We start from the raw sequence: 26429 nt of genomic DNA, 5'->3' as shown, positions 1-26429 counted from the left end.
TTATTTATACTTACATGTGTTAATATTTCGACATCCACATTCCAGGTTTTCTTGAGTTCTTCCACATCCACTGCCGGCAAAAAATCGTTCTCTGCGGACCTCGACAAATGAGGTTTTTTCCTCCTTTTTCTCCTTGCATAGCAAACTTCCTTCTGCCCTTTTATTCCCATACATGTATCTACACTTTGCGTTGTATCATGTATCTTATCTGAAACATTTTCTAACTTGGCTTCGATAAACACTGTATTTTCAAAACCATCTTCAAATGTCTCATGATATTCATCATTATCGAGATCAGTTTTTTTTATTTCGTCCTTTACATGAATCTTAATCTCATTTTCGTAGGAGCTCTGTATATCCACAAACAATTCTTTCTTTTCATTGTTCATTGCTATTGGTTTCAAATCAAGCGGTACACTTGATTTTTCATCGGTACCTTCAACTTCGATGTCAGTCAGAGTCAGGTTTACCAGTTGGTTAGCGAAGCGGTCCATGGCGCGAACAGAATCTATGGTCAACTAGAAATAAAAGTACATTAAAAGAAGAAAGAGAAAAAAGAAAAATATTATGGAATGTAGTTTCACCCTGTTGGTCACCACAATTTTTGTAGCTTCCACATAAAAAACTCAACTTTAACTTTCACTGCATCATTTATTTCATAATAAAAGTAAAAAATACATTCAATCCGCCTACATATTTTTCCCCATTTTCTTTTCTTCTGTCCTCTATTGTTTTTCAACCATAAACCAGTTATAGACTTTTTACTTAAAAAGTTTCACACACAAAAAGTTTTAATACAAATTAAACTTGTGTTCTGTTCTGAACATATTGGGGGCCAGGCCAAGCAATAACAAATATGTACAACGTTAAAAAACGAACTAAACTTGAAAGCTAATTCTGTCAATTAACATAAATTAAACAAAACACTTATCTACTTCACTATAGTCAATCGGTAAGGGACATATTTTAGTGACACTCATTTTTACAATAAAACCCTTTGTATTTTTTACATGCAAGGCTCGGACCTTACCATCCTTACCGGGTTGAACATCCACAATCCGACCTACTGGCCAACACAACGGAGAGATATTATCTTCCCTCAACAAAACTAAAGATCCTATTTCTAAGTTAGGAGTCCATTTGAAATGGACGAGTCATATTAACACGATCAAGAGGCAGAGAACCCATTAATTGAGAAGCATGTTTCGCCTTAATTCTAAAGCATTTTATACATTTATACAGAACATATTTGAGTTCCCTATTTGCATTCATAATCCAATATTTTTCATTAAGGGTACTCAACAACAAAGTGGTACTAGCATGTTTCAATCTTAAGTGCTCATTATGAATAATAATTTTAGTTACATGAGAACCTTTCGGCAATACAATCGGATGTTTTTGGTCATAGGATAATCCTGTATTTTCTAATCTACCACCTACACGTAATAACCCTTCAGAATCAAGAAAGGGATGCAAACTATTCAAGCTAGATCTCAATGGCAAGTTGTTATTTAAGTTATCAATAACATTACTGAAAAACTTTCTTTGTTCACATTTAATTATTTATTATATGCAAAGCACAATCTAGTTCTCGAGGAGATAAAAATCCTTGACGTTTGTTAGTATTTACCTTTTTACAATTAAATACAAATCTAAGAAGAAATGCTACAATCCTTGTTAATTTGTTAATACTTGAATGTTTTTGTATCAGATCATCAATAGAATTCGAGCTTACATCAACACACGTACTACAACATTTAGTTGTAGGCCTGAACTCTGGCAAGTCAGAAGATTTGAAAACATCATCTTCTACAGTCTTGTGATGGAAAGTAGGGTCAGACAAAAACTTAGGCCCATGCCACCATAAGCTACATTTTTCCAATATTTGGGGCTCTACACCACGAGATAACATATCCGCGGCATTGTCCTGAGTATTTACATAATGCCATTCAAAGCCGGAGGATAACTTTTGAATCTTGTCAACTCTGTTACCTACATACACGTTAAGCTTTAATACTGGAAGTGTTTTTAACCATGCCAGCAGAATCATAGAATCACTGTAAAGATACACATTTACCGAGTATTTCAAAAACAAAGCGGAATACACCTTCCGAGCTAGAATCGCAAGTAAAAGCGCGCCATTCAGTTCCAATTTTGGGACCGTTAATTGTAATTTATCCTTAGGATTGATTCGGGACTTTGAACATAAAAGGTTCACCGAAACCCTGTCCTCAGTATCAATTACACGTAAGTACAAACAACATCCATGAGCAGCATTGGAAGCATCCGAAAATCCTACTAACTCCAACGATTTCACTCCGTGAACATTGATATTCCTGCCAATAGAAATATCAGACATCTGAACTAAACTATACTAAAGTCAACCCATTTTTTATTTAGATCCTGAGATAGAAAATCATCCCATTTTAACGATTCAAACCAAACCTGCTGCATCAAAATCTTTGCCTGCACTAACACAGGGCCACACAATTCTAACGGATCAAAAAATTTGCTTATGAAACTAAGCATTTGACGTTTCGTATTTTCTTGAACCTCCTTAACAGGGCACTGCATGTGAAGAGTATCAGTAATAACATCGTATGTCAGTCCAAGAGTTTTGACATATTCATTATTTTTGTCAAAGCTCCTACTGTCGAGCTGCTGCAGCTCGACTGGTATGTCGCTCAATATTTCCCTATTATTAGAGCACAATTTGTGTAGAGACAAACTACCCAACCTCATGATATCAATCAACTCCTTTTTCATCTGACAAAGCTCATCAAAATCATTTGAACCACACTGAATGTCATCCACATAGCAAGTATGCTTCAACACGAACGAAGCCAAAGGATATTGGCCCTTGTATCTTTGCTCTAACAAACACCTACATGCCAAAAAGGCAGAATTTTTTAACCCATAGGTTACTGTCTGCAACTGCACACATTTGACTGACTCGTCAGGAGAATCACGCCACAGAATATTTTGCAAACAACGATATTTATCATCAATCAAGATTTGCCGATACATAGCCTTTATATCACACAATAATACATATTTGAAAGTTCTGAATAAAATCAGAATTTCAAAGAGATCCTTTTGAACCACGGGACCATTTATTAAAATATCATTCAAACATATCCCATTCTTTGTGACAGCACCAGCATCAAAGACAGCCTGCACAGGTGTTGTTTTACTGGCACTAATTACAGGGTGGTGGGGCAAAAACATGACAGTTCCCGCATTAAGGTCATAATTAGACATGTCAAAATATTTGGCATGACCTTGACGTATATAATCAAGTATAAATTTTTTATACTTTTGACTCAAATCAACATCTCGCGCAAACCGCTTTTCTAAATTGTAAAGTCGTTGCAAAGCGCTACTAAAAGAATCGCCTAACTCCAATTTATCCATATCAACCTTCACCGGCAAGGCTACAGTAAACTTATCATTTTCCAACTTGACAGACTCCTGAAAAATCTGTTCAGCCTGCTCGGCCTCAGTACCAGTCTCTTTGATGATATTAGGTACCTTCTCACAATCCCAAAATTTCGACATTATATCTGCAATATCTTCGGAAGCCTCACAATTCCTTGACAGGGAGGAAACTTCAGTTTGTTTAAAACAAGGAAAGGGAGCTTGTAAATCATCTTCTACAACATTATTACAAGTAAAAGCCTTACCTTTGGAAGCAACACAAAAGTTACTTATGGACTTCTTGCCAGCAGGGAAGGGCAGCCTCCCGCCTACAATATGACCGAATCTCGTCTTCACCAAGTAAGGACCCACAGGTGTCAGCTGCCTGCAGACATACTGGAACGCCTGGAAAAAGACATCGGCCCCTAATAATAACGAATTCTCACTCGATTCATTAAACTTCTCATCAGCCAATTCGGCATAAGATGGCATATTAAATTGAGAAGTATCAAATGACTGCTGTGGAAGGGCACGAGTAACCCTTTTTGTTACACAGCATGACACTTCAACCTTAAAATCACCTACAGTCGAATAAACAACTAAATCCACCATCTTTGCAATTTCATTATCCTTATCACACACACCAGTTACTACCTCATCAGACTTGTATACCGAAACACCTACCTCATTTATCAGTTCCTCACTAACAAAATGCACCTGTGAGCATGAGTCTAGCAAGGCCCTAGCATGAACAAAAGTGCCATCCTTTTTCTTTAGTTTAACAATTATGGATGGAAGCAATATACTGGCTTTCTGCGGCCTAGCAGAAAAGCTCACAGTTTTAGATGAGTGGGTAGGCAAGCAACAATCATCAGTATTGGAATTGTCACTTACCTTCTGAGAGGCTTCATCAGCTAAGGAGACATTAGTTACTTTTCCTGTATTTGGAGGATGTAATAATGTATTGTGCAATTCATGACATGTGGCACATTTCAACTTCAGTAGACATCTGCCCTGATGACTATTGAGACATAACATACATAATTCATTGGCCTCAACAATCTGGCATCGCTCCTGGTAAGGAAGCAACTTAAACTTGGGACATTTATATATTTTATGAGAATTCTGGCAATACTTACAAGAAACTCCCATAGTGGCCGCGGCACTCACAGTAGACTTTACTGTCTTCTTGGGCTCCTCCGTACTGGTAGCTTCCAAGGCAATCACTCTCTTTTCTAGGAAAGTAAGGAATTCACACAATTTAGGAACCTCTTTCACATCATGTTCAAGATGAAATCCACGGTATGTATAGGAATCAATCTTCTTAGCTAAAATATTAACCAATATAGTATCCCAGAACTCAACTTTCTCATTTAAGTTTTTCAAAGCTGCAAGATGCATATTTACAGTTGACACTACAGACCGCAGGGCAGAAGCTGTACACTTTGTCAAAACTGGCATGTCAAGAATGCTATTTACATGAAAATTTACAATTTTAGGTATGTTATTGTACCTATCATCAAGGAGCTTTAGAGCTACTTCATAATTTTCATCATTTAACATCAAGTTTTTTATCAAGTCCAAGGCTTCCCCTGCTAGAAAGGACCGCAAATAATACAATTTTTCGCAGGTGCTTAACTTCGCATCCTTATGAATGACAGCTCTGAACATATTTACAAATGGATGGTAATCCATAATGGATACACCATCGAAGGTTTTTATATTAATACAGGGAAGTTTTTTAAACTTACTTGTTTCCAGCTCGGAGGATGGAGTCGCCTGTGCAGTCGGCGATACTTGTTTTAAACGAGTCTCGATTAGTGCAAGACACAAATCCCGCTTGGTCTCGTAGGATTCATATGATTCGTCATCCTCCGGCTCTAACGCCAGGATGGCCCTATTGCACAACTCATAATCATTAAAAGATTTTATCAACCTCTCTTTTTTCTGCAAAATCAATTCGATAGAAGCAGTTTTAAAATCCTCTGACATACAGAAAGTTCCGATGCGCGTTATCGCGCCTTTATGGTAGCCCCGATTGGCCTTCAACTGACTCAATTCAGACGACATATTGTACAATTTACACTAAATGTTTACATAAGTCACTAACATAACTACACAATTGTATTACGATAAATTAATACAAACTACGCCCGCCTTTGAACGTCGCGAAAACTTTTGAAACACACCGACGGAGCGTTGACACTGACAGTTCTGCCGGCCGAAGAGTTGAACGTGAGCGGGTACGTTCGGATACTCGTAACCCGTTGCTGCAGCGTTGACTGGAACCGCGTACTCCAAATCACTGCACGGACGGCGACTTCTTCGGACAGGATGTTCGATCGCGCCCTTCTAGTGCTGGCACAATTTTCAAATAACGTTTTGTCCAGCTAACATCATCGATGGTTTTAGTAATGTCGACAAAATTTTTGAAAGCGACTTATGAGGAAAATCTTGAAAATCAATTTAATTTGTAAATCGTAATCTTCTTTTAACTTTTATTTTCAGCAAACAGCTTATATTTTTCACAACTCACTATTATCTTCTACAACTCACTTCTTCACTTAATTCATCTCCATATCTCGAAGGACCATTTTATGTTGGTCACCACAATTTTTGTAGCTTCCACATAAAAAACTCAACTTTAACTTTCACTGCATCATTTATTTCATAATAAAAGTAAAAAATACATTCAATCCGCCTACATATTTTTCCCCATTTTCTTTTCTTCTGTCCTCTATTGTTTTTCAACCATAAACCAGTAAAGCCGCGTATCGACTGCGCGCGGCAAATCATCGAACATTGGCTCGCGCGGCGGCCGCGCAATATGGGGACGGGTCTGCCGCGCGCGGCAGCTTGAACATTGGCGCGCTCGAACGTGCCGCGCGGCGAACCAGTTCGTGTCGGTTTTTGGTGGCGCGGCAAAGGAGCGTCAGTGTGTTGTGCGTGCGCAATTGGGACGGACCTAAATGAATGTTTGGTCACGGATCGCCTGCCGCGCGCCGCTGCCGCGCTATATGAAAATGTTGAGCTTTAAATTGGCTCGCGCACCAAAACGCAGGTTTGGCGCGGTCGAACATGGCTCGCGCGGCAGCCGCCCGCAGTCGATACGCGGCTTTATAGACTTTTTACTTAAAAAGTTTCACACACAAAAAGTTTTAATACAAATTAAACTTGTGTTCTGTTCTGAACACACCCTTCAATCAATCAATCAATAGAAACATTCTTTATTCAAATAGGCTTGCAATAAGCACTTTTAAATAATCAACAATGGACGATTATCATCTTATTCTAAATATCAGAGCAATTTATTGGTGCAATGAACAATATTGAATTACTTAATAAAATAATATCAATCTAAATTGTATAAAAAAGACTGATCTAGAAACTTCTAGAATAAATTCTAAATTTATTAGTTATTATTATTATTTGTAAAGCAGGCAGGCAGTTGTAGTAACTGATAAAGCCTGTATCCAGTTGTCGGTAGAGGTTTCAGGTGTTATGTGGAATTAGCACTGTGCTTGTCTTATTCTTGAATTCGTTTACACTTTGGGCCGATATTAGATCCTCCGGGAGCTGATTCCAAGCTTTTACCACTCTATTACTAAAGAAATGGCTATGAGGATTGTTGTATGACCTGCGAGAGATCAGTCAATGTCAAAAAATTATTATATAAAAATATATTGAATTATCAATATTGATGATAATAACATAATAAATAATTATCGTCCCAAAACTGACAGTGGGTTTTTTTTTTTACGACTACGTTATCCAGGGTCCCAAATTCTGAAAATGTACAAGTGTGTAATTTTGCTCCCTTGTAACACAATCAGCTACCTTGCCTTGCAGCGGTAGGATTAGCTCGTTGACCCGGACACACTTGCTCCTGAACGCAGCGCAGCTCCGCAAGAACGCGGCGCACCACACGCACAAGTGCAGCGGGAGCATGTCCTTCTCAACTACCTAAAGTAACAGAAATTACAATGGTCAATTGTCAATTTTGAAATCCATACTAATATTATTATTATTTGTATGTTCTTTCCAGATCTCGGGACCATGGGGTCCCGGACCTTTGGGAGGCATATGTGGGGCCGAAGCCAACAGTGCAGAGGAGCTTTCGAACAATTTAATCTAAATTATTATTTATATTATTTAGGCAGGCAGCTGAAAAAACAACTTGTAGTGTATCGAAATATGAGGGTACTTCAACAAAACCAGTCTGGATTTGTCAGGTACGCAATCACATGTGCTATCCCGAATTTCGGCGATATTTCCGCGATATAATAGTGGCGACGGGACAATTTGGTAGTAAAAGCGTGTGTAAAGACTGTGTTAGTGAGTTTTTGTGAGGTTTTGAGTGCAAAGTGCAAAAAATGGGTATTAAATTTGGTGAATTTGATATGGCTAATGGCTGCTGGGAAAACTACATTACAAGGTTTGAATTCTGTTTAAGTGCAAATGATATAGTGGATGAGGACAAGAAAAAGGCGAATTTGTTGGCTCTCAACTATTTGATTTAATAGTTTCTTTGTCATCTCCCACTAGTGTAGGTGACATAACCTATAAAAAAATTTTGGAATTTTTGAAGGCTCATTTTCACCCTACACCTAATGAGATTGTAGAATCATTTAAGTTTCACTCAAGAAATCAAGAGGAGGGGGAAAAAGTCAAAGATTATGTAGCAAATTTAAGGAAAATGAGTATTCATTGCAATTTCACAGACTTGGAGAGGACTTTGCGTGATCGCTTGGTTTGTGGTATTCGGAGTAAAGAGGTCCAAAGAAAGCTGTTGCAATGTGAGAAGTTAACATTTAAACAAGCAACAGAGATAGCATTTTCGCATGAGAGTGCCACATTTGATTCCAGTATTATTATATTGCCAGGATCATCTAAACCAGATATGGAGGTTGATGAGCCCATGGAGGTAAACAAAATCACTAACATAAAGGTTGACAAACAGAATAAATCGTGCTTCAGGTGCGGTAGGCAACATAGAGGAGAGTGCAGATTCCGTTGGAGTAAATGTAATTCTTGTGGCAGAACCGGCCACATTGAGGCTGTATGTCTTACTAAAAATAAAAAGGATATGGATATAAGGCATAAATCAAACTGCAATGGATTATATGCAAATGTAAACAATGTTAGAGAAAATAAAGCTGACCTTATTATGGTAAAGGTGTCAATTGAAGGTTCTGTTATTGAAATGGAAGTGGACACGGGATGTGCATATACTCTAATTTCTGAGGAGACAGCCAGACTCATATGGAAGGGGAAATTACCTATATTAGAGAAAGATGGTGTCACATTGTCTACGTGGACAAAGGACCAATTACAGATATTGGGGACAGTTAAGGTGCAAGCTTGTTTCAAGGGATTACAAGATAACCTTATGATAATTATAGCCAGGGGTGATGGACCTAGTCTTTTAGGACGTAATTGGTTCAGGCCATTCGGAATACGGGTTGAGGGAGTTATGCATCTGAAAATAAACAATGATGAGATTAGAAGGCTTCTCCAAAAATATAGTGATGTTTTTCAAGAAGGTTTGGGGAAGTATAAAGGCCCAATGGTGAATATTAAACCTCGGGAAGGAGCGGTGCCCAAGTTTTTGAAAAGTAGACCCATTCCTTTTGCTCTGAGAGAAAGAGTAATGAAAGAAATAGACAGGTTAGTAGAGGAAGGAGTATTGGAACCAACCGCACACTCTGAGTGTGCTACTCCGATAGTACCTGTCCTGAAACCAAATGGTAATGTAAGGCTTTGCGGTGACTATAGGTCTACGGTTAATATGGTAACTGACACCGATACATACCCTCTACCTACTCTGGATGAGGCCTTCACCGCTATACAGGGTGGCACCATTTTCAGTAAGATTGATCTAGAAAGGGCTTACACTCAGGTTAGTGTGGATGAGGCAACGGCACAGCTACTAACAATAAATACACCGAAAGGCCTTTATAAAATGAAACGTTTAGCCTTCGGGGTCAAGGCGTGTCCCGGCATCTTCCAGAGACTTATGTCTTCCTTGCTTGTAGGAATAAGAGGAATAGCTGTATTATTGGATGATATTGTTGTAAGTGGCAGAGATGTCGCCGAGCATAACTCCAGATTAGAAATGGTGTTAAAAAAATTACAAGAAGCTGGCCTAAGAGTGAACAAGGAAAAGTGTAACTTTGCAGTACAGAGTGTGAAATTTTTAGGGTTTCTCATTGATGAATGTGGCATACACCCTTGTGAAGATAAAATACAGGCAATCGAGAGTACGCCGGCACCAAGTAATATAAAAGAGCTCCAAGCATTCTTGGGGTTGCTTAATTTTTATGATCGGTTTTTACCGCACAAGGCTAATATTGCTGAACCACTTTACAAGTTGCTAAATAAGGATATGAAATGGCAATGGACTATGCAGCATCAGAAGGCATTTGAAAAGCTGCGGAAGATGTTGTCGAGTACTGACACTCTAGTCCACTATGATGTAAATAAGGAGATAATTATGTCATGTGATGCGTCACAATTTGGCTTGGGCGCAGTTCTAGAACATGTGATGGAAGATGGATCAGTCAGACCGGTAATGTTTGCCTCAAGGACAATGAACATTCATGAAAGGAATTATGGTCAGATAGATAAAGAGGCAGCAGCTATAGTATTTGGCCTCAAGAAATTCCACCAGTTTATTAGTGGTAGGAAGATTACGATCAGAACCGATCATAAACCGTTATTGGGGTTGTTTGAACCTAAAAAACCCATTACAAATGTTATATCCCCAAGAATGCTCCGCTGGGCATTACTATTGAACTCTTATGATTACTCCATACAATATGTGGAATGTAAAAAATTAGGAAATGCTGATGCTTTAAGCAGGTGGCCGTCCCGGGACCAATCAGCTGAAGAGGAATATTTAGGAGTCCTCCTTATAGAAGAAACTCCATCAGATCTGGAACTGTCCGCCAGTGAAGTGGCGAAACTGACAACTAAAGATAAAACACTAAGCAAGGTGTTATACTGGATTCGAAACGGGTGGCCCAGCAAAGTAGATGTCGAATATAAAGTATACTGGCAGAAACGCAACGAAATATCAGAATATAGAAACTGTATTTTGTGGGGCAATCGAGTGATTATACCGGATAAGATGAGGCCGTACATCCTACAGGAATTACATTCAAATCATGACGGAATAGTGATAACAAAAGCCTTAGCGCGAAGTTATTTTTGGTGGCCGGCTATAGACAGGGAAATAGAAAATTTGGTAAAAAAATGCGAAACTTGTGCTGAAAACAGAAATATGCCCTCACAAGTGAGCCATAAGTGGATAAGGCCGGAGAAAGCATGGTCACGGTTGCATGTTGATTATGCAGGGCCATTTCAAGGAAAAACATTTCTCATATTGATAGATGCCTATTCAAAATGGCCTGAAGTAAAGATTGTCTCGGATATGAGCTCAGGGACACTTATAACTGTTTTACGGGACATATTTGCAGAACAAGGGTTACCAGAGACCTTGGTCAGTGATAATGGCAGAAGTTTTATTTCGGACCAGTTTAGAGAATTCTTATCAGCTAATGGAATAAGACAAGTCTTGACGCCACCGTACCATCCAGCGTCTAATGGGCAAGCTGAGAGGACTGTACAGACGGTCAAGAATAAATTAAAGAAACAGTCCACACTTCCATGGAACATAAGATTACCTACAATATTGTATGGATTGCGTACTACACCGAATAGTACAAATGATAAGTCACCGGCGGAACTTTTAAATAACAGGCGTTTCCGGACCAAGTTTGATCACCTTAATCCACTTACATTTAAGAACCAGGAAGAGACGCAAGTGTGTGACGAGAATGAAAACACTCAAGTACGTTCATTTCAGACGGGACAGATGGTGTATTTTCGGAATTACAGTTCAGGACCGCGCTGGTTGAAAGGAGTCATCGAGAAGAGACAAGGCATTTGTAGGTATATAATAAAATGGAACGGAAAGTTAATGAAGAGACATATTAATCAGATACAAGGTCATGGGGGAAAGGCGGAAGATATCCGTCAGAATGCTACAGAAGATACAGGTCATGAAGTAATACGTGACACTGAGACCAAACCATGTGAAGATAGTGATGAGGATGAAGAACTTAATGTAAAAGTAAATGCTACACCCCGGCCTCTCAATGGGCTGATATCATAGGGGTTTCCGGTCCTCAGGATTATACACTCAATCAGAGCCAAGAACGCATACCGCCAACCAACAAACGAATGAGATCGCCTTATCACCACAAAACATGGAAGCAAAGAGAGTGGCCATGGATTCATATGAGAGTCTGTCAGAGTCTGATTATGAACAGACAGAAGATCCAAACCAAGACTTTTAATAGACAATGATAATGTTAGTTTTAGTATAAATGCATGATAGGATGTAAGGACCTTGTTACAGACAATTTAATAGTGTTAGTGAACTGTCGATAAACAGTGAAAATTAGTGTTAGTGAACTATCAGTGATTTATAGTGAACTATCCCGAGGGAAAGGCATGTAGTGTATCAAAATATGAGGGTACTTCAACAAAACCAGTCTGGATTTGTCAGGTACGCAATCACATGTGCTATCCCGAATTTCGGCGATATTTCCGCGATATAATACAACTGATATGGCCTGTATTCTGATTTCTTCTTCTAGGTTTACCTCGTATTATTATGTTTGTCTAATTTGTTCTTAAAACTGTTAACGTTGAAACGGGTGCTGAGACTACTTCCTCTGGTAGCTTGTTCCGTGGAGACAGCTGACGCGATGGAGAGTGACATCGGCTTTTCGTTCGCACCAGTTGGGCTCAGATATTTATCCGATAATTTCGAACCCTGAACAGTTTATTATACTCACAACGATCCCCGTCACACGGAAGAACTCTTCATCAAGCTTGTGCTCGAGCATATGAACAAGCTTCACGTCCGTCGCGAGACACGCTCGACAACAATTCACTACGCTTTTACGCTTAGCTGGACGTTTCCCGACACTTTTCTTTGCAGAACTCATCTTTGGCTGATTAAACACATGAAGCACGTGCAACTAAAATAAAAACAGTATTTACTTTTATATAATATTTCGTTAAAAACCACAATCAAACAAAACCCTAATCACGGGTCCACTGACAGTGACATGACATGACAGGGGATGTGCCCGTTTTTTTTTTTTGACATCGCGCTCCTGACGCATTCAGCCGAATTTTTCTTATAGGTATCTGACAAGTTCTCTCCCTCACAGCAAGGTAAAGTAAAACTTAGATTATATAATAATCTCTTTGCGTCATATTAGTGCCACGTGCCACGATTCTGCTGACGTCATAAAACTATGATATTGACGACAATTTCCTGCCGACCGATTTGATCAACCCGTTGGACCTGGCCCTTAAAGCCAAGCTGTCAAATGTCAATGTCACTTAACTGTCAATAGTGTCAGTGTCTCTTCACCTCATAGCGTGGCTATTTCATAGTTATTTTATTTAGATTTCGTATCGTATTTGTTTCAATAGGAGCACAAACATCTTCTACATAGTGACTTTGAGTAAGACGCTTTTAGCACAATATAACCTTTGAGAGTGCGAGTTGTGACGCGGGACCGTGAGAGATGGAGCCGAGTGCCGAGTCTGGCAGCATGTCGCCGGCGCGCGTGAAGCTGGAGCCCGAGACGGACCAGTGGGAAATGGGTAAGCTCATACAATAACCGCGATCTACTCCGGTATCACTACTCACAATACTTGTGTGATCTGTTGATAAATACAAGAATTAATATATCGCAATTGCGTCATAAACGTCTTGTCAGGTCATGTCAGGTTAAATGCACATGGTGATTATTTTTAGATAAAAATTACAATAAATTTTTTGTTTGGTTAATAAAAAAATAATAAAAAAAATATCTTTATTTCAGACCAAAGTCCATACGGTGAGCAAATCCATTTTTAAAAATTTATTCTAATTAAATTATTTACTAGTTAACATTTATGTACTGGACAAAAAGCTGAGTGCCTTGGTAACAGCCACATACACACTCAGTTATATGTGTAGGTGGCCACCACCGAGTCCATTTTAGTCCAGTGTATGAGGAGCTGACTATCCCAGCGATCAGCTAAGACGGCCAGAAGGCTGTTGCGGCTGCCACGCGGGCGGCACAAAGATGCCGCGCACCGCGCGCGCAGCATGGCCTGGAAACCATCTACGCGCGCATGCGCGAACATTCCCGATGCACTACACCAGCGCAGCAGCCGCAACAGCGCCCTGAACGCATTGTTATACTGGATGCGGAGGTCACCCTGCGCCCTTTGCGTACAGCTGGCCCATAGTGCACATGTGTATAGTGATGTGCAAAAAGCTTTAAACAAAGTTAAGTTATCTTGACAGGCACTGTGCATCGCCCGAACCTATGTGCAAACAAGTATTTATACTTGACAAAAACACAGACTTCAAAAATGTACAAAAAGGGGAAGGTGAGTATGTCATTTTCTATAAAATAATTGCGGCATGAGCCCAAATGTTTTATGCCAAACATAGCCCTGATACAACGCTTCTGTGTTATAAATAAGGCATCTTTATCAATGCTGTTTCCCCAAACTACAAGTCCATATCGTAAAATTTAGTTTACATAACCATTATAGGCGAGTATTGCTGCCTGGGTTGAAACAGTTTGGATAATTCGTCTAAGTGCAAAGATAATACCATTTACTTTAGATCTGACATTGGCGGCATGCGCCGTCCAATCACAGTGGCTGTCAATGATTATACCTAAAAATCTTGTATTTTGCACCTCTTGTACTACTTCACTACCTAGAACAATGTTTAATTTTTGTGTATTTCCTCTTGCTGTACTGAACTGAATATAGCTAGACTTATTTACATTTACTTTTAAGTTATTCACGTTCAACCATTCTACTGTGCTAACTAACGCCCTGATTATTATTATTATTATTATTTATTATTATTTGTAAAGCAGGCAGGCAGTTGTAGTAACTGATAAAGCCTGTATCCAGTTGTCGGTAGAGGTTTCAGGTGTTATGTGGAATTAGCACTGTGCTTGTCTAACTTATTCTTGATTATATCATCATTATAAGTTTTCATATTTTCACATTTTACAATAATAGTTGTGTCATCTGCGTACAGTAGGCAATCATGGCTGGGTAAGCACATCGGTATGGTAATGATTTACCGATTTACTGGGTTAATGCCTATGGGTTGCGAATAAATTTATCATAAAATAAAAATGAAAGTTTAAAAAGGGGGGTTGAAGAGAGGATAAAATATTAAAAACAATTTTTTTTTTTTTATGCAGAAACGTTTTTCCACTTTTCCTTTAATTTAAAAATAGATAAAAATAATAATTTTTAAGAAAAAAAAAACTGCCGCCTTTGGGGTTCAAGTGAAAGCTACTTGCGAATGTTGGATTATGTAGAAAACTGCTTTTAATATTTTAATTATTTGATGGCAACACAAATGAATATACGTATACAGTTAAGGGTTGTGGAGTTTCCTCAATCCGATTATAAGAAATCGAAGCTTGACAAAATTTGACTTGAAAACTCAATATTCTGAACAAACATAACTAAATAAATATCACTGTTCTGAACTTAAATGCATGCTATTCTTATAAAAATACCAAAGTCACTTATGTGCGCCGTTCAGATTTAAGGAGTTCCGTTCTAACCATCATCAGAAGTTCCATTGCACCAAATGTCACTGTTACGTAAGTGCATGCTGTTCTTATAAAAATAACAAAGTCACCATAAGTGTGCCATTCAGATTTGAGGAGTTCCCTCGATTTCTCCAGGATCCCATCATCAGAACTGGGTTCTGAAAAAAATGGGACCAATCTGTATGCACATACATTCAATCAAAAAAAAAAATCAAAATCGGTCCAGTAACGACGGAGATATCGTGGAACATACATTAAAAAATAATTTTTAAGAGAAAAAAACCGCCGCCTTTGGGGTTCTGGTGAAAGCTACTTGCGACCGTGTAGGTATTTTTAAAACTTTTTTTAATATTTTAATTATTTGATGGCAACACAAATGCATATACGTATACCGTTCAGGTTTCAGGAGTTTCCTCAACAATTCCTAATGAATCCGATTATAAGAAATCGAAGCTTGACAAAATTTGACTTGTAAACTCAATATTCTTAACAAACATAACTAAATAAATGTCACTGTTCTGAACTTAAATAAATACATGCTATTCTTAAAAAAGTCACTATAAGTGAGCCGTTCAGATTTAAGGAGTTCCGATCTGATCTTCATCAGCAGTTCCACTGGACCAAATGTCACTGTTCTGGACGTAAGTGCATGCTGTTCTTACAAAAATTCCAAAGTCACTATAAGTGTGCCGTTCAGATTTGAGGAGTTTGGTTCTGACAATCATCAGCAGTTCCACTTCACCAAATGTCAATGTTCTGGACGTAAGCGCATGCTGTTCTTATAAAAATACCAAAGTCACTATAAATGTGCCTTTCAGATTTGAGGAGCTCACAAACAAACAGACACACACACTTTCCCATTTATAATATTAGTATGGATTTACAGTCTCCATACTAAGAATCATAACTCATTTTTTAGGGTTCCTCAAAGAGGAAAAACGGAACCCTTATAGGATCACTCGCGTGTCTGTCTGTCCCTCTGTCACAGCCGATTTCTCCGAAACTACTAGACCGATTTACTTGAAATTTGGCACACGTATGTAAACAAGTGGCCCAAAGACGGACATGTAATATAATTAAATAAAACTAAACGAAATTTAATCATAGGGGCCACTTTTGGGGGGTAAAATTGAAAATTAAAAATCAAAGTTATTAGAACTATATTGTGCTACATATCAAATGAAAGAGCATTTTATAAGCATCTCAAATATATTTTTTTTATAGTTTTTATTTTGGTAATTTAGAAGTAATTTAAGAAAATAAGCAAAAAATGACCATTCCCTCCCCTTATCTCCGAAATTACTTAGCGTAAAATTTTCAAAAAAATACACCAGATAGCCCTCTACCTGTAGATTACAGGAAAACCTATTAGAAATCTACAGTCAAGCGTAAGTCGGACTTAAGAGAAAAAAAACTCAAATTGAGATTTTCACTTACTGCCGCTGCAAGTACATACTAAATGTTTTGAAATTTTGTGAGCGCCATGGACAGGTAGAAAGAAATTCATTTCTGTTTAGAAATTGTTAAAAATTTTAAGCATTTGCCAAAATGACTTAAGTTCCTACTAAAAAAGAGGCGCTTACGGCTGTTTAGAACTACACTGACCATAATATTGCCCTAATAGGTCCAAAAAATGGTGTTTAGATACGAAAACAAAAAAATTGTTCCACCGACAACCAAAATCTGAAGTCTATTTGCTCTATCTCTTATAGTTTCCAAAATATACGCAAAATCTTTAAAGTACAAATCTAGTGTACGTTGCTATCACATGTCGTCAGGCGCTCATGACCTTTTTGTATGGAAATGTCGAAATCCGACTCGCACTTTACCGATTTTCATAGAAAGTTGTGTTTTATTAAAGTTTTGAAGGAGGTTTCTTGTTTTTAACCACCAACGCAAAAACGACGGAGTGTTATAATAATAATAGGTTTGACGCTTGACATGTCTGTCTGGCATCATAGCATCGATCTAAACTACCTAGATGCACCATCACGGCTTAGAATGTGTCCGCAGCAAATTGTGCTTGAAAATGTTCTAAGCACAATTGGGCGGTCAGTAGCGCTTCATCCGCCGTGTCGGCAACATGCCTAAGTGCTCCGTAAAAAAGTGCAAAAATAACACCTTATATACGTTAAAAAAGGATGACGTATCGTATTTCAGGTAAGTAATTGTTAATAATTTTATAATGTTATGCATTTGTGGCCAAAATGGCTTCCTAACTTACTAAAAACATTTATTTTCTAGAATAATTGAAGTAAATTCCTTGATTTGGTCTCACGCAGTTTGTCTCTTTCTCTCGCGCTATACTAGTAATGAGCGGACGGCGACAAAAGATGGTTGAAGTGGAACATAGTTAAAAATGGAATGATGGAGTCGCTAATTTATATTTTTTGTAAAAGAAGCCTATTTCATATTAATAATGTATGTATTTATTTATTATTATGGACCAATAAGTCTGAAATAAATGATTTCAATTCAATAACATTAATACATATCTTATAAATTACTTTAATTATAAAAAGAAACAACCCGGGAATAGCAAATTCGTTTTTAAGTAATAAAAAAGGTTTTTATTCCAGATTCCCAAAACAAGACGTTGAAAGGGAAAAATGGCGTAAGATTATAGCTGAGGAGCGGAGAGAAGATTTACCCACACAAATCTTTGAAAGAAATTACGTAGAATAATAAATTAATGTCATCATTCAATTCTTCTTTGTTTTAATAGCTACTTAATTCATATTCTCCAAGTGCACCATCCCTCACACACACGGCACCACATACAATCCCTCAACTGTTTACCTTCACATAATCGCTACACATACACTCACTACACGCACACACACACACACACACGTATGTTATATATATATATATACATACATACGTTTGTCAAAAATGCCCTTTTTCTAGCACCCTGTATGTTTTGTCCAAAATCTGTAAATGCCATTTTTCATAAATTTGAAATTGATGGATGGTCCCCTTAGACTATTTTCATGTAGGACTACGGGATCTCATACCGGCCTTACTGACCCGCTATCAAAATACACCCTGTATAAGTCCTCATAGTAAAAATTAAAAAAAATTAAATGCACTTTTACTAAGTTTTGAAAATAAAATGAAGTCTTCTTTCAGCAAAATATGCTATCTACGATATTTAAGGTACTTTCCCTCCATGTGGCATCGCCGTGGGACACCCTGTATATACCTCAGTTGACTCTATTTAATAATGCAAACATTGCAAAACGTGGAGATATTGATCAGTTGCAATTTTCCCCCAGTCCAAATTGTCCCGCCGTACCTTATATATTTTTTTATTTGAGATAATATCAATAAAAATATCATACAGTAAAAACTCATCTTTTTTCGCTTAAAATACGCAAAATCTCGAAAAATGTTATACCAAACGTTTTGTTCCTTAAGAAATTTTCTATCTAATAGGATTTTTTAAAACAGTTTTTCGCAAAAATACCGCAAATTTCCTCATTCTCGCCTTTCATCTCATAGCGCGACTCCCATTATGCCTCTGTCCATCCTCGTTCCCAATGTAAAAATGGCGTTTAGATTGTTGCAGCGCGAACGAAATTAAACTTATGTTGGTTGCAATAAGACGTAGATTTGTTTAAAAATATGCACACCTGCGATCTGCGGTAATAAAATTTTATGGCTTTCGCGATGATCACATTCATTAATGTCATAACCGCCAATTGCTTGCATTTGAAATTGAACTTTAAGTACTAAGAAATAACGTTGTTTTTGTAAAAAATTAAAGTAGTTTTTACTACATTGCGAAGTTTTCGTTTGTCAACTAGACGCACACATTTGCAACTTGGCGATCGGACACTTTTGAGTGTCGAATTTGTAGGTGATAGTGTATCTTGGTAGTTTAGATCGATGCATCATAGGCACCATCAGAATGAGGCGTTGGAAAATTCTACATTGAGAATGCTTTCTGAGCAGTATGATCAATTCTATAAATTATACACTGATGGTTCGAGATGTGCACAGGGTGTTGGAGCAGCTCTGTTTGATCCTCAGTGCAATGTTTCACTCATGTGGAAGCTGCATGATGACGCGTGCATTATGCGAGCTGAACTTGTAGCTATTAAAGAGGCGTTGTCTTATGCAAATAATCTAGCTGATAGTACTCCCGTTGTAATACTATCTGACTCAAAGAGTGCACTTCAACACCTTAACCGTTGTGTTCATGGACAAAGAGGCATGCCTATTGCATATGAAGCTCTCCAGTTGATTAATGAGTTTGCTTGCAATGATAGGGTGGTCAGATTACAGTGGATTCCTTCCCACATAGGTCTAGCCGGAAACGAGAATGTAGATAAGCTTGCTAAGACCGCTGTAATGGATGGTTCTGTACTAGATTCTAAACCATACTCAAGTGAAGTAATTCCCAGAATTAAAAAAAACCGGCCAAGTGCGAGTCGGGCTCGCGCACAAAGGGTTCCGTAGCAGCAAATATAATAAACTTATTATGTCAATTTATACACCTGCCAAAATTACAGTTAAATCAACCTATCTCAAAAACTATAAGAGATACTTTGATCAAACCAAAAATCGTTGAAAGAGTTAATTAGCATGCATCACCTCTATTTTTTTTAGAATTTTATACCCCGTAGTTATAAAAATAGAGGGGGGGGGACATACTTTTATATGACCCTAAACATATTATGTTTGCAATAAATGCTTTGTTTGTTTGTTTGTTTGCTTTGTTTTTACGACTTTGAGAGCTGATATCTCAAAAACCGTTCACTTTAAGAAAAATGTTTTTTAGAAAACTTTATATCATTTTAAAAGACCTTTCCATTGATACCCCACACGGGTATGTACATCGAAAAAAAATTTTCATCCCTCAGTTACATGTATGGGGGCCCCACCCCCAATTCTTTTTTTTTACTATTTAGTGTCATAATTTTGTAGCGGTTCATACAACACATATTCCCATCAAATTTCATCACTGTAGTACTTATAGTTTCCGAGTAAATCGGCTGTGACAGACGGACAGACGGACAGACGGACAGACGGACAGACGGACATGACGAAACTATAAGGGTTCCGTTTTTGCCATTTTGGCTACGGAACCCTAAAAAAGGAGTATTGGGTGAAACTTCAGGGCGTTTAACAAAGAAACCCATTAGTGCACTTCTAACTGTATTTTATTTGAAATCACTTAACATTAAGGGTACATCATTTTTATCAATTCACACGTCTGTCCGTACCCCGGCCCTCTCGCCTGGGCACTCCTGGGTATCAGTTTCCACCATCATCCTGACCCATTAACCTGGGCTCAGATGGTGTCTGTTCGTGCCCCTGCCCTCTCGCCTGGGCACCTCTGGGTCGTCTTCCATCTGAAACTTATGACAGACTGTCTTAGAATAGTGTCTCTAGCACTTGAACAAGGGCATATCTCTCTACTCACGAGTAAACTCTACATATAATTCGACTCTACATATAATTCGACTCTACATATAATTCGACTCTACATATAATTCGACTCTACATATAATTCGACTCTACATATAATTCGACTCTACATAAAAGAACATCAATGATGTTTATCTCCAAGGAGATCCCGGACAAGATAAACATGATTGATTAACCATATAAACCTCCGGACTGACTCCGTTACGGTAAATATAGTTTTGTCTATTCCTAATAATACCTGACTAGAGCGTCAAATATGTCTATCTCCAAGGAGAACCCGGACAAGATAAACATAATTGATTAACCATATAAACCTCCGGACTGACTCCGTTACGGTAAATATAGTTTTGTCTATTCACTTCAATTCCTTTCTATAGTTAACACTTTGTTTTGTGCACAATTTAAACTCAAACACAGTACAGCATAGATTTCACAGAATAATAGTAGTAATATATTTCACAATGAACGGAAATTCATAAGCAACAATATATTTATATTTTGTTTTACTCAATAAATCATGCACCAAGTAAATTATAACGTGAGAGCAAGTAACAAAAGAAAATAATAAAAATGATAAGAGAAAAAAAAATAACTTAACGTTTGTGGGGCGTGGCAGAAATCCTTTCGATCTCTGTTTATCCCAATTTCTGATATTATTGGGTGAAACTTCAGGGCGTTTAACAAAGAAACCCATTAGTGCACTTCTAACTGTATTTTATTTGAAATCACTTAACATTAAGGGTACATCATTTTTATTAGGCTTGTGTCGTTCACGAACTATGAACTGTTAGGAATAAAATCCCATCAATGACCGAAATGAACTGAATCTTTCCATGCTCTGAGAATCGGTCTTTGCTCATTTAGTTCAGTACAGGATCGGCGAACGCGAGCGGTTTGGATCGAGAACGAATGTGTGACTGCGCCGACCGAGAGCGAGAGCAGCAGAGCAACAAAAAAAAAGTCAAGTTTTCATATTAAACTTCGTTTACTTACAACCTTTCGGCCCGGAATGTTACTATCTGTGGACTATTCGTATCATTTTGACACTATTCGGTCCCATTCGTTCTGATCTTTCCGACCGCAATGGTCGCTGGTCTAGCTGAACTAAATGAGCAAAAGACCTAAAAGAGCGAACTAGTTCGTGAGAGCGACTGAACGAGATCGGAGCGCTCCGATCAACGAACGAAACGGCACAAGCCTAATTTTTATCAATTCACAAGCCTCGCTAATACAACCGCTCGCTAGCGCAATCAGTCCGATAATGTCCCGCTCACCAGCTTCGGTGGGGCCACCTCGGTATTGGTAATGGTGGGGACGAGTGGCGCCACCGGAACTAGTCAACTTAACAACTTTTAAATGTATTAAATATGTAATTTCATCTTATAATTAGAAATGTTACAATAAATTAATGGGAATATACCTCGATTAATTGAATACTCCTTACAGGAGTTTACAAAAATGGGTATACCATTTTGGAGAACAATCGCTGTCAAAGGGTGTAGAAATCTGGTACAGAACTATTCAAGCTAGACCCTTATGGATTCCCTGGTTTGACTCTGCCAATCTCGCTAGAAAAGTGTTAGTCTCAGCTTTCCGAGTCCGGTCTGTGCACATTCCTACAAACAAGTTTGTGTATGATGGGTGTTAAGCCATCCCCACTGTGTTTAGACTGCCAGAAGACTGATAACCTGTCTCACGTGTTGTTGTACTTTGTCCGGAATTTGGACTTGAGGAATAGAATTTTTGGTGGCTCGGGCTCCATGTACAATGGACAGATCAATTGCTGGTTGGCAGAGCCAATGTCAGACAAGGCAATCAGTGTATACCACTTTATAGATCTCTCCCTTCAGTAGGGAGATTTGTAAGCACCCATGAGGCTGACATGTTCACCCAGAGTGTCCAAAGCCTCGACAAAAATAAGATGAAAAAAATAATCTATGTCGATTCTCTCCACAACTGTGTTGTACAACTTTGTCCAATTGTACCATTTGTTTCAGCCCCTGTGAAGGAAGAAGCTGTATTCCTGGATGAAGAGGAGCGCCAGCGCGTGAAGGAGGAGTGGTCGGACAGCGCGGCCGGGCTCGGCGTGAGCGAGGCAGCCATGCTGGCCGACTTGTACATCGAGCACGAGGTGAAGGACGAGCTCGTGCTGGGGCCGGAGCGCCCGCACCGCCCCGTTGTCGCCCCGGCCGCCCTGTCTAATCGTGTTGCAGCGTCCGCTCTCGTGTCCGCCGAGCCCGTACACACACCCAGGGTCATCGCCACCGGCTACCAGTGTTACCATTGCGGCAAACGGTTCAGGAACAAGTCGGTTTTAAAGAAACACGTACACACTCACTCACCTTTACATAATTCAACTGGTGATAGTATAAAACGACATCAACACGGCAGCAAACAACTGTGTAAAAAGGCGAACCTGATTATGTGCACCAGAGAAAAGTCTTTTAGGTGTAATCAATGTAGCTACAAGAGTAATTTTAAATCAACCTTACGAATTCACCTGATAACCCACACTGGCGACAAACCCTTCAGTTGTACCCACTGTGACTACAAGTGTAAGAATAAAACACAATTAAAGGCTCATCTGCTGATTCACACTGACGAGAAGCCATTTAGTTGCAGCCACTGTGAATACAAGTGTAAACGAAAGAAAGATTTACAGACTCACCTGATGACTCACACAGACGAAAAGCGTTTTAGTTGTAGCCTCTGTGACTACAAGTGTAGACGAAAAGCAGATTTTCAGGTTCACCTGATGACTCACACAGGCGAAAAGCCTTTTAGTTGTAGCCACTGTGACTACAAAAGTAGACGAAAATCAGATTTACGGACTCACCTGAGGACTCACACAGGCGAAAAGCCTTTTGGTTGTAAGCACTGCGATTACAAGTTTAAAACAAAATCACAATTACGTAGGCACCTGATGACTCACACAGACGAAAAGCCTTTTAGTTGTAGCTACTGTGAATACAAATGCAGATATAAAGAAGTTTTGCGGATACACTTGATGACTCACACTGGCGAGAAGCCTTTACATTGTAACTACTGTGACTACAAGTGTACAACAAAAGCACTTATAAAGTTTCATCTGATGACTCACACTGACAATAAGCCTTTTAGTTGTAGCCACTGTAACCACAAGTGTAGACGAAAAAATCAATTACAGAATCACCTTATGACTCACACAAACATTAAACCTTTTAGTTGTAGCCACTGTGACTACAAATGTAAAAAAAAATCAAATTTACAGACCCACCTGATGACTCACACGGACGAGAAACCATTAGGTTGTAGTCACTGTGACTACAAGTGTAACCGAAAAACAGCATTAAAGGCTCACATGTGGACTCATACAGACGATAAACCTTTAAGTTGTAGCCACTGTGACTACAAGTGTAGAAGAAGATCACAATTAAAGTCTCACCTGAGGATTCACACTGACGAGAAGCCATTTAGTTGTAGCCACTGTGAATACAAGTGTAAACGAAAATCAGAGTTACAGGCTCATCTGACGATTCACACGGACGATAATCCTTTTAGTTGTAACCACTGTGACTACAAGTGTAAACGAAAGAAACTTTTACAGATACACCTGTTGAATCACGCAGGCGAAAAGCCTTTTAGTTGTAGCCACTGTGACTACAAGTGTAGAAGAAGATCACAATTAAAGTCTCACCTGAGGATTCACACTGACGAGAAGCCATTTAGTTGTAGCCACTGTGAATACAAGTGTAGACGAAAATCAGAGCTACAGGCTCATCTGACGATTCACACGGACGATAATCCTTTTAGTTGTAACCACTGTGACTACAAGTGTAAACGAAAGAAACTTTTACAGATACACCTGTTGAATCACGCAGGCGAAAAGCCTTTTAGTTGTAGCCACTGTGACTACAAGTGTAAAAAAAAATCACACTTAAAGTCTCACCTGATGATCCACACTGGCGAGAAGCCTTTTGGTTGTAAGCACTGTGACTACAAATGTAGACGAAAAGCACACTTAAAGTCTCACCTGATGACCCACACCAAAAAGGATCGAGTATAGAGTGTTACTGTCAAAGTAAAATGTGTAGTTTCTGCCTTCTCTCGACACAGACTCCTTTTGTACCTCAGTTTTGACTCTCTCACTCAGTAACCGGTAATCAAAACATTAAGGCCACTTCCAATTATCCTAGCGTTATGAAATTTGGCACACAGGTCGTGTTTGAAATATTGATTAATAAAATATTAAGAAATCGGTCAAGCGTGAGTTGGCTCAATCTCATCGATTTTTAATAAAAAGTATTTATGAACAGTGATACAATGATAATAGGCTCAGGGAATTGTTTCGACCTGATTTACCCACATTATTGTTTAAAAAACGTAGGGTCTAAAAAGTTCCCGACCGGGAGTGGGCTTTGCGGCGCAATTTAGCTCGAGATGAAATTTCAGATGATATGCCTACATAATGGACGCGGGCGTGGTTCAAAAAGAATAGTTATTTGTTATACAAGGGGGCAAAGTTGTATTTTAACGCCGAGTGTGGAATTGAAAAACGAGCAAGTGAAAGGATTCTATAGTTGAACCACGAGCGAAGTGAGTGGTTCGAGAATAGAATCCTGAACTTGCGAGTTTTTTAACACACGAGAAGTAAAATACATTTGCACCCGAGTGATTTGAGTTACAATCAGAATGTTTATTTGAAAAACATAGATTTTTCAAATAAGCATTCTGATTCTAACTCCGGTAAAAAAAAAACAAGTTTCAATTCAATAGGTACTCAATTACTCATCATATAAATTCTACATTTAGCCAGATCGTGTGGTCATGGTTCGTTAATATTTCTTGTATGTGGGTAGCTTTTGCACATTTTAATTTTTCCTCAGTCACCCGTTGACCACGAACGCTGTAAAGAGTTCGAAACGTCGGGATGTATTTTAAATTCATTATACGCGATTTAATCCGTTTCCATAGTTTTATTTTATTGGTGATATTTTTTGCATGTCTTGTGATATGGTTGTATTGTTGTATTCGTGTTATTAATCTGAAAAAGCAATATGCCAAGTTATCAACCTACTATCTAAATATTTGTTTGATAGGTATGTAAAAGGATAAATGTATAAGTTAAAGCCATGTGTTATAATAATAATAATAATAATAATAATCATTTATTTCAGACCAGGTCCATATACATTTAAAATATACAAAAAAAATCACAAAATTTACAAAACAAAACATGTGTTAGTAATTAGTAATAAATAATTATAGCAGCTATGGTTAGTAGATATAAAACAGGACAGGACATAACATAAAAGACACATTTATGTACAGTATATAGGCTTGCCTGTCAGTACATGAATCATATGGCAATGATTGATGTACTGACAGTCAAACCTTGACGCAAATACCCTCAGGAGGCCGCTAGAGCTGTCCCGCACCCTACGCGCCAGGGATGTGCACCGCTTCCGCATCGTGGTGTAGAAACAGTCTACTCTAGCATTGGCAAACATACCTGATGCACTGCAGTAGCGGGGCAGTCCCATCAGCATCCTGAAGGCATTGTTGTACTGTACACGGAGGGCGTTGTACTGTTTCTGGGTATAGGAGATCCACAGGCTGCTCGTGTAGAAAGTTGTACAGAAGGCTCTAAAGAGAGTTAACTTAACTTCAGCGGAGCAACGAGCAAACCTGCGGGCCACCATGTTTGCCCTAACAGACAACGCCCTTCGCTCTCGCTCAATATCAGCATCGTCCTTCAAGTCAGAGGTAACCACATGGCCAAGGTATTTAAAAGATTCTACCCTATTCAATGGAGTACCATACAAACGTATAGGAGGAACAGGTGGCAGGTCTTTACCTCTGACCTGAAAGACCATGCATTCGCTTTTTTTAACATTGTAGACGAGGCCGTGACTACGAGCAAATTGCTCACAG

General features: G+C 38.6%; 2 protein-coding genes across 4 annotated transcripts in view; one reads left to right on the top strand and one right to left on the bottom strand.

The window, feature by feature from the left end:
• The window catches only part of LOC125239191 (zinc finger protein 791-like), a 36205-nt gene extending 23662 nt beyond the window's left edge, over positions 1–12543 (bottom strand). For all 3 annotated transcript variants that reach the window (XM_048146710.1, XM_048146707.1, XM_048146708.1), the window contains exons 1-3: positions 12282–12543; positions 7255–7380; positions 15–518 (exon numbers count right to left, since the gene is read on the bottom strand). In XM_048146710.1, the coding sequence (XP_048002667.1) occupies positions 15–518; positions 7255–7380; positions 12282–12434 (783 nt within the window). In that variant the 5' untranslated portion in view covers positions 12435–12543. The remainder of the gene's footprint in view (positions 1–14; positions 519–7254; positions 7381–12281) is intronic.
• Positions 12544–12879: 336 nt separating this feature from the next.
• LOC125239156 (oocyte zinc finger protein XlCOF6-like) lies at positions 12880–25057 on the top strand. Its single transcript, XM_048146661.1, has 2 exons — positions 12880–13104; positions 22514–25057. Exons 1-2 carry the CDS (start codon positions 13026–13028, stop codon positions 24559–24561), a joined length of 2127 nt encoding a protein of 708 aa, XP_048002618.1. The 5' UTR covers positions 12880–13025; the 3' UTR covers positions 24562–25057.
• Positions 25058–26429: the final 1372 nt, after the last annotated feature.

The sequence above is a fragment of the Leguminivora glycinivorella genome, chromosome 25 (genome assembly GCF_023078275.1).
Source record: "Leguminivora glycinivorella isolate SPB_JAAS2020 chromosome 25, LegGlyc_1.1, whole genome shotgun sequence".
NCBI classification, from domain to species: domain Eukaryota; kingdom Metazoa; phylum Arthropoda; class Insecta; order Lepidoptera; family Tortricidae; genus Leguminivora; species Leguminivora glycinivorella.
This window is presented reverse-complemented; position numbering and strand designations above follow the sequence as displayed.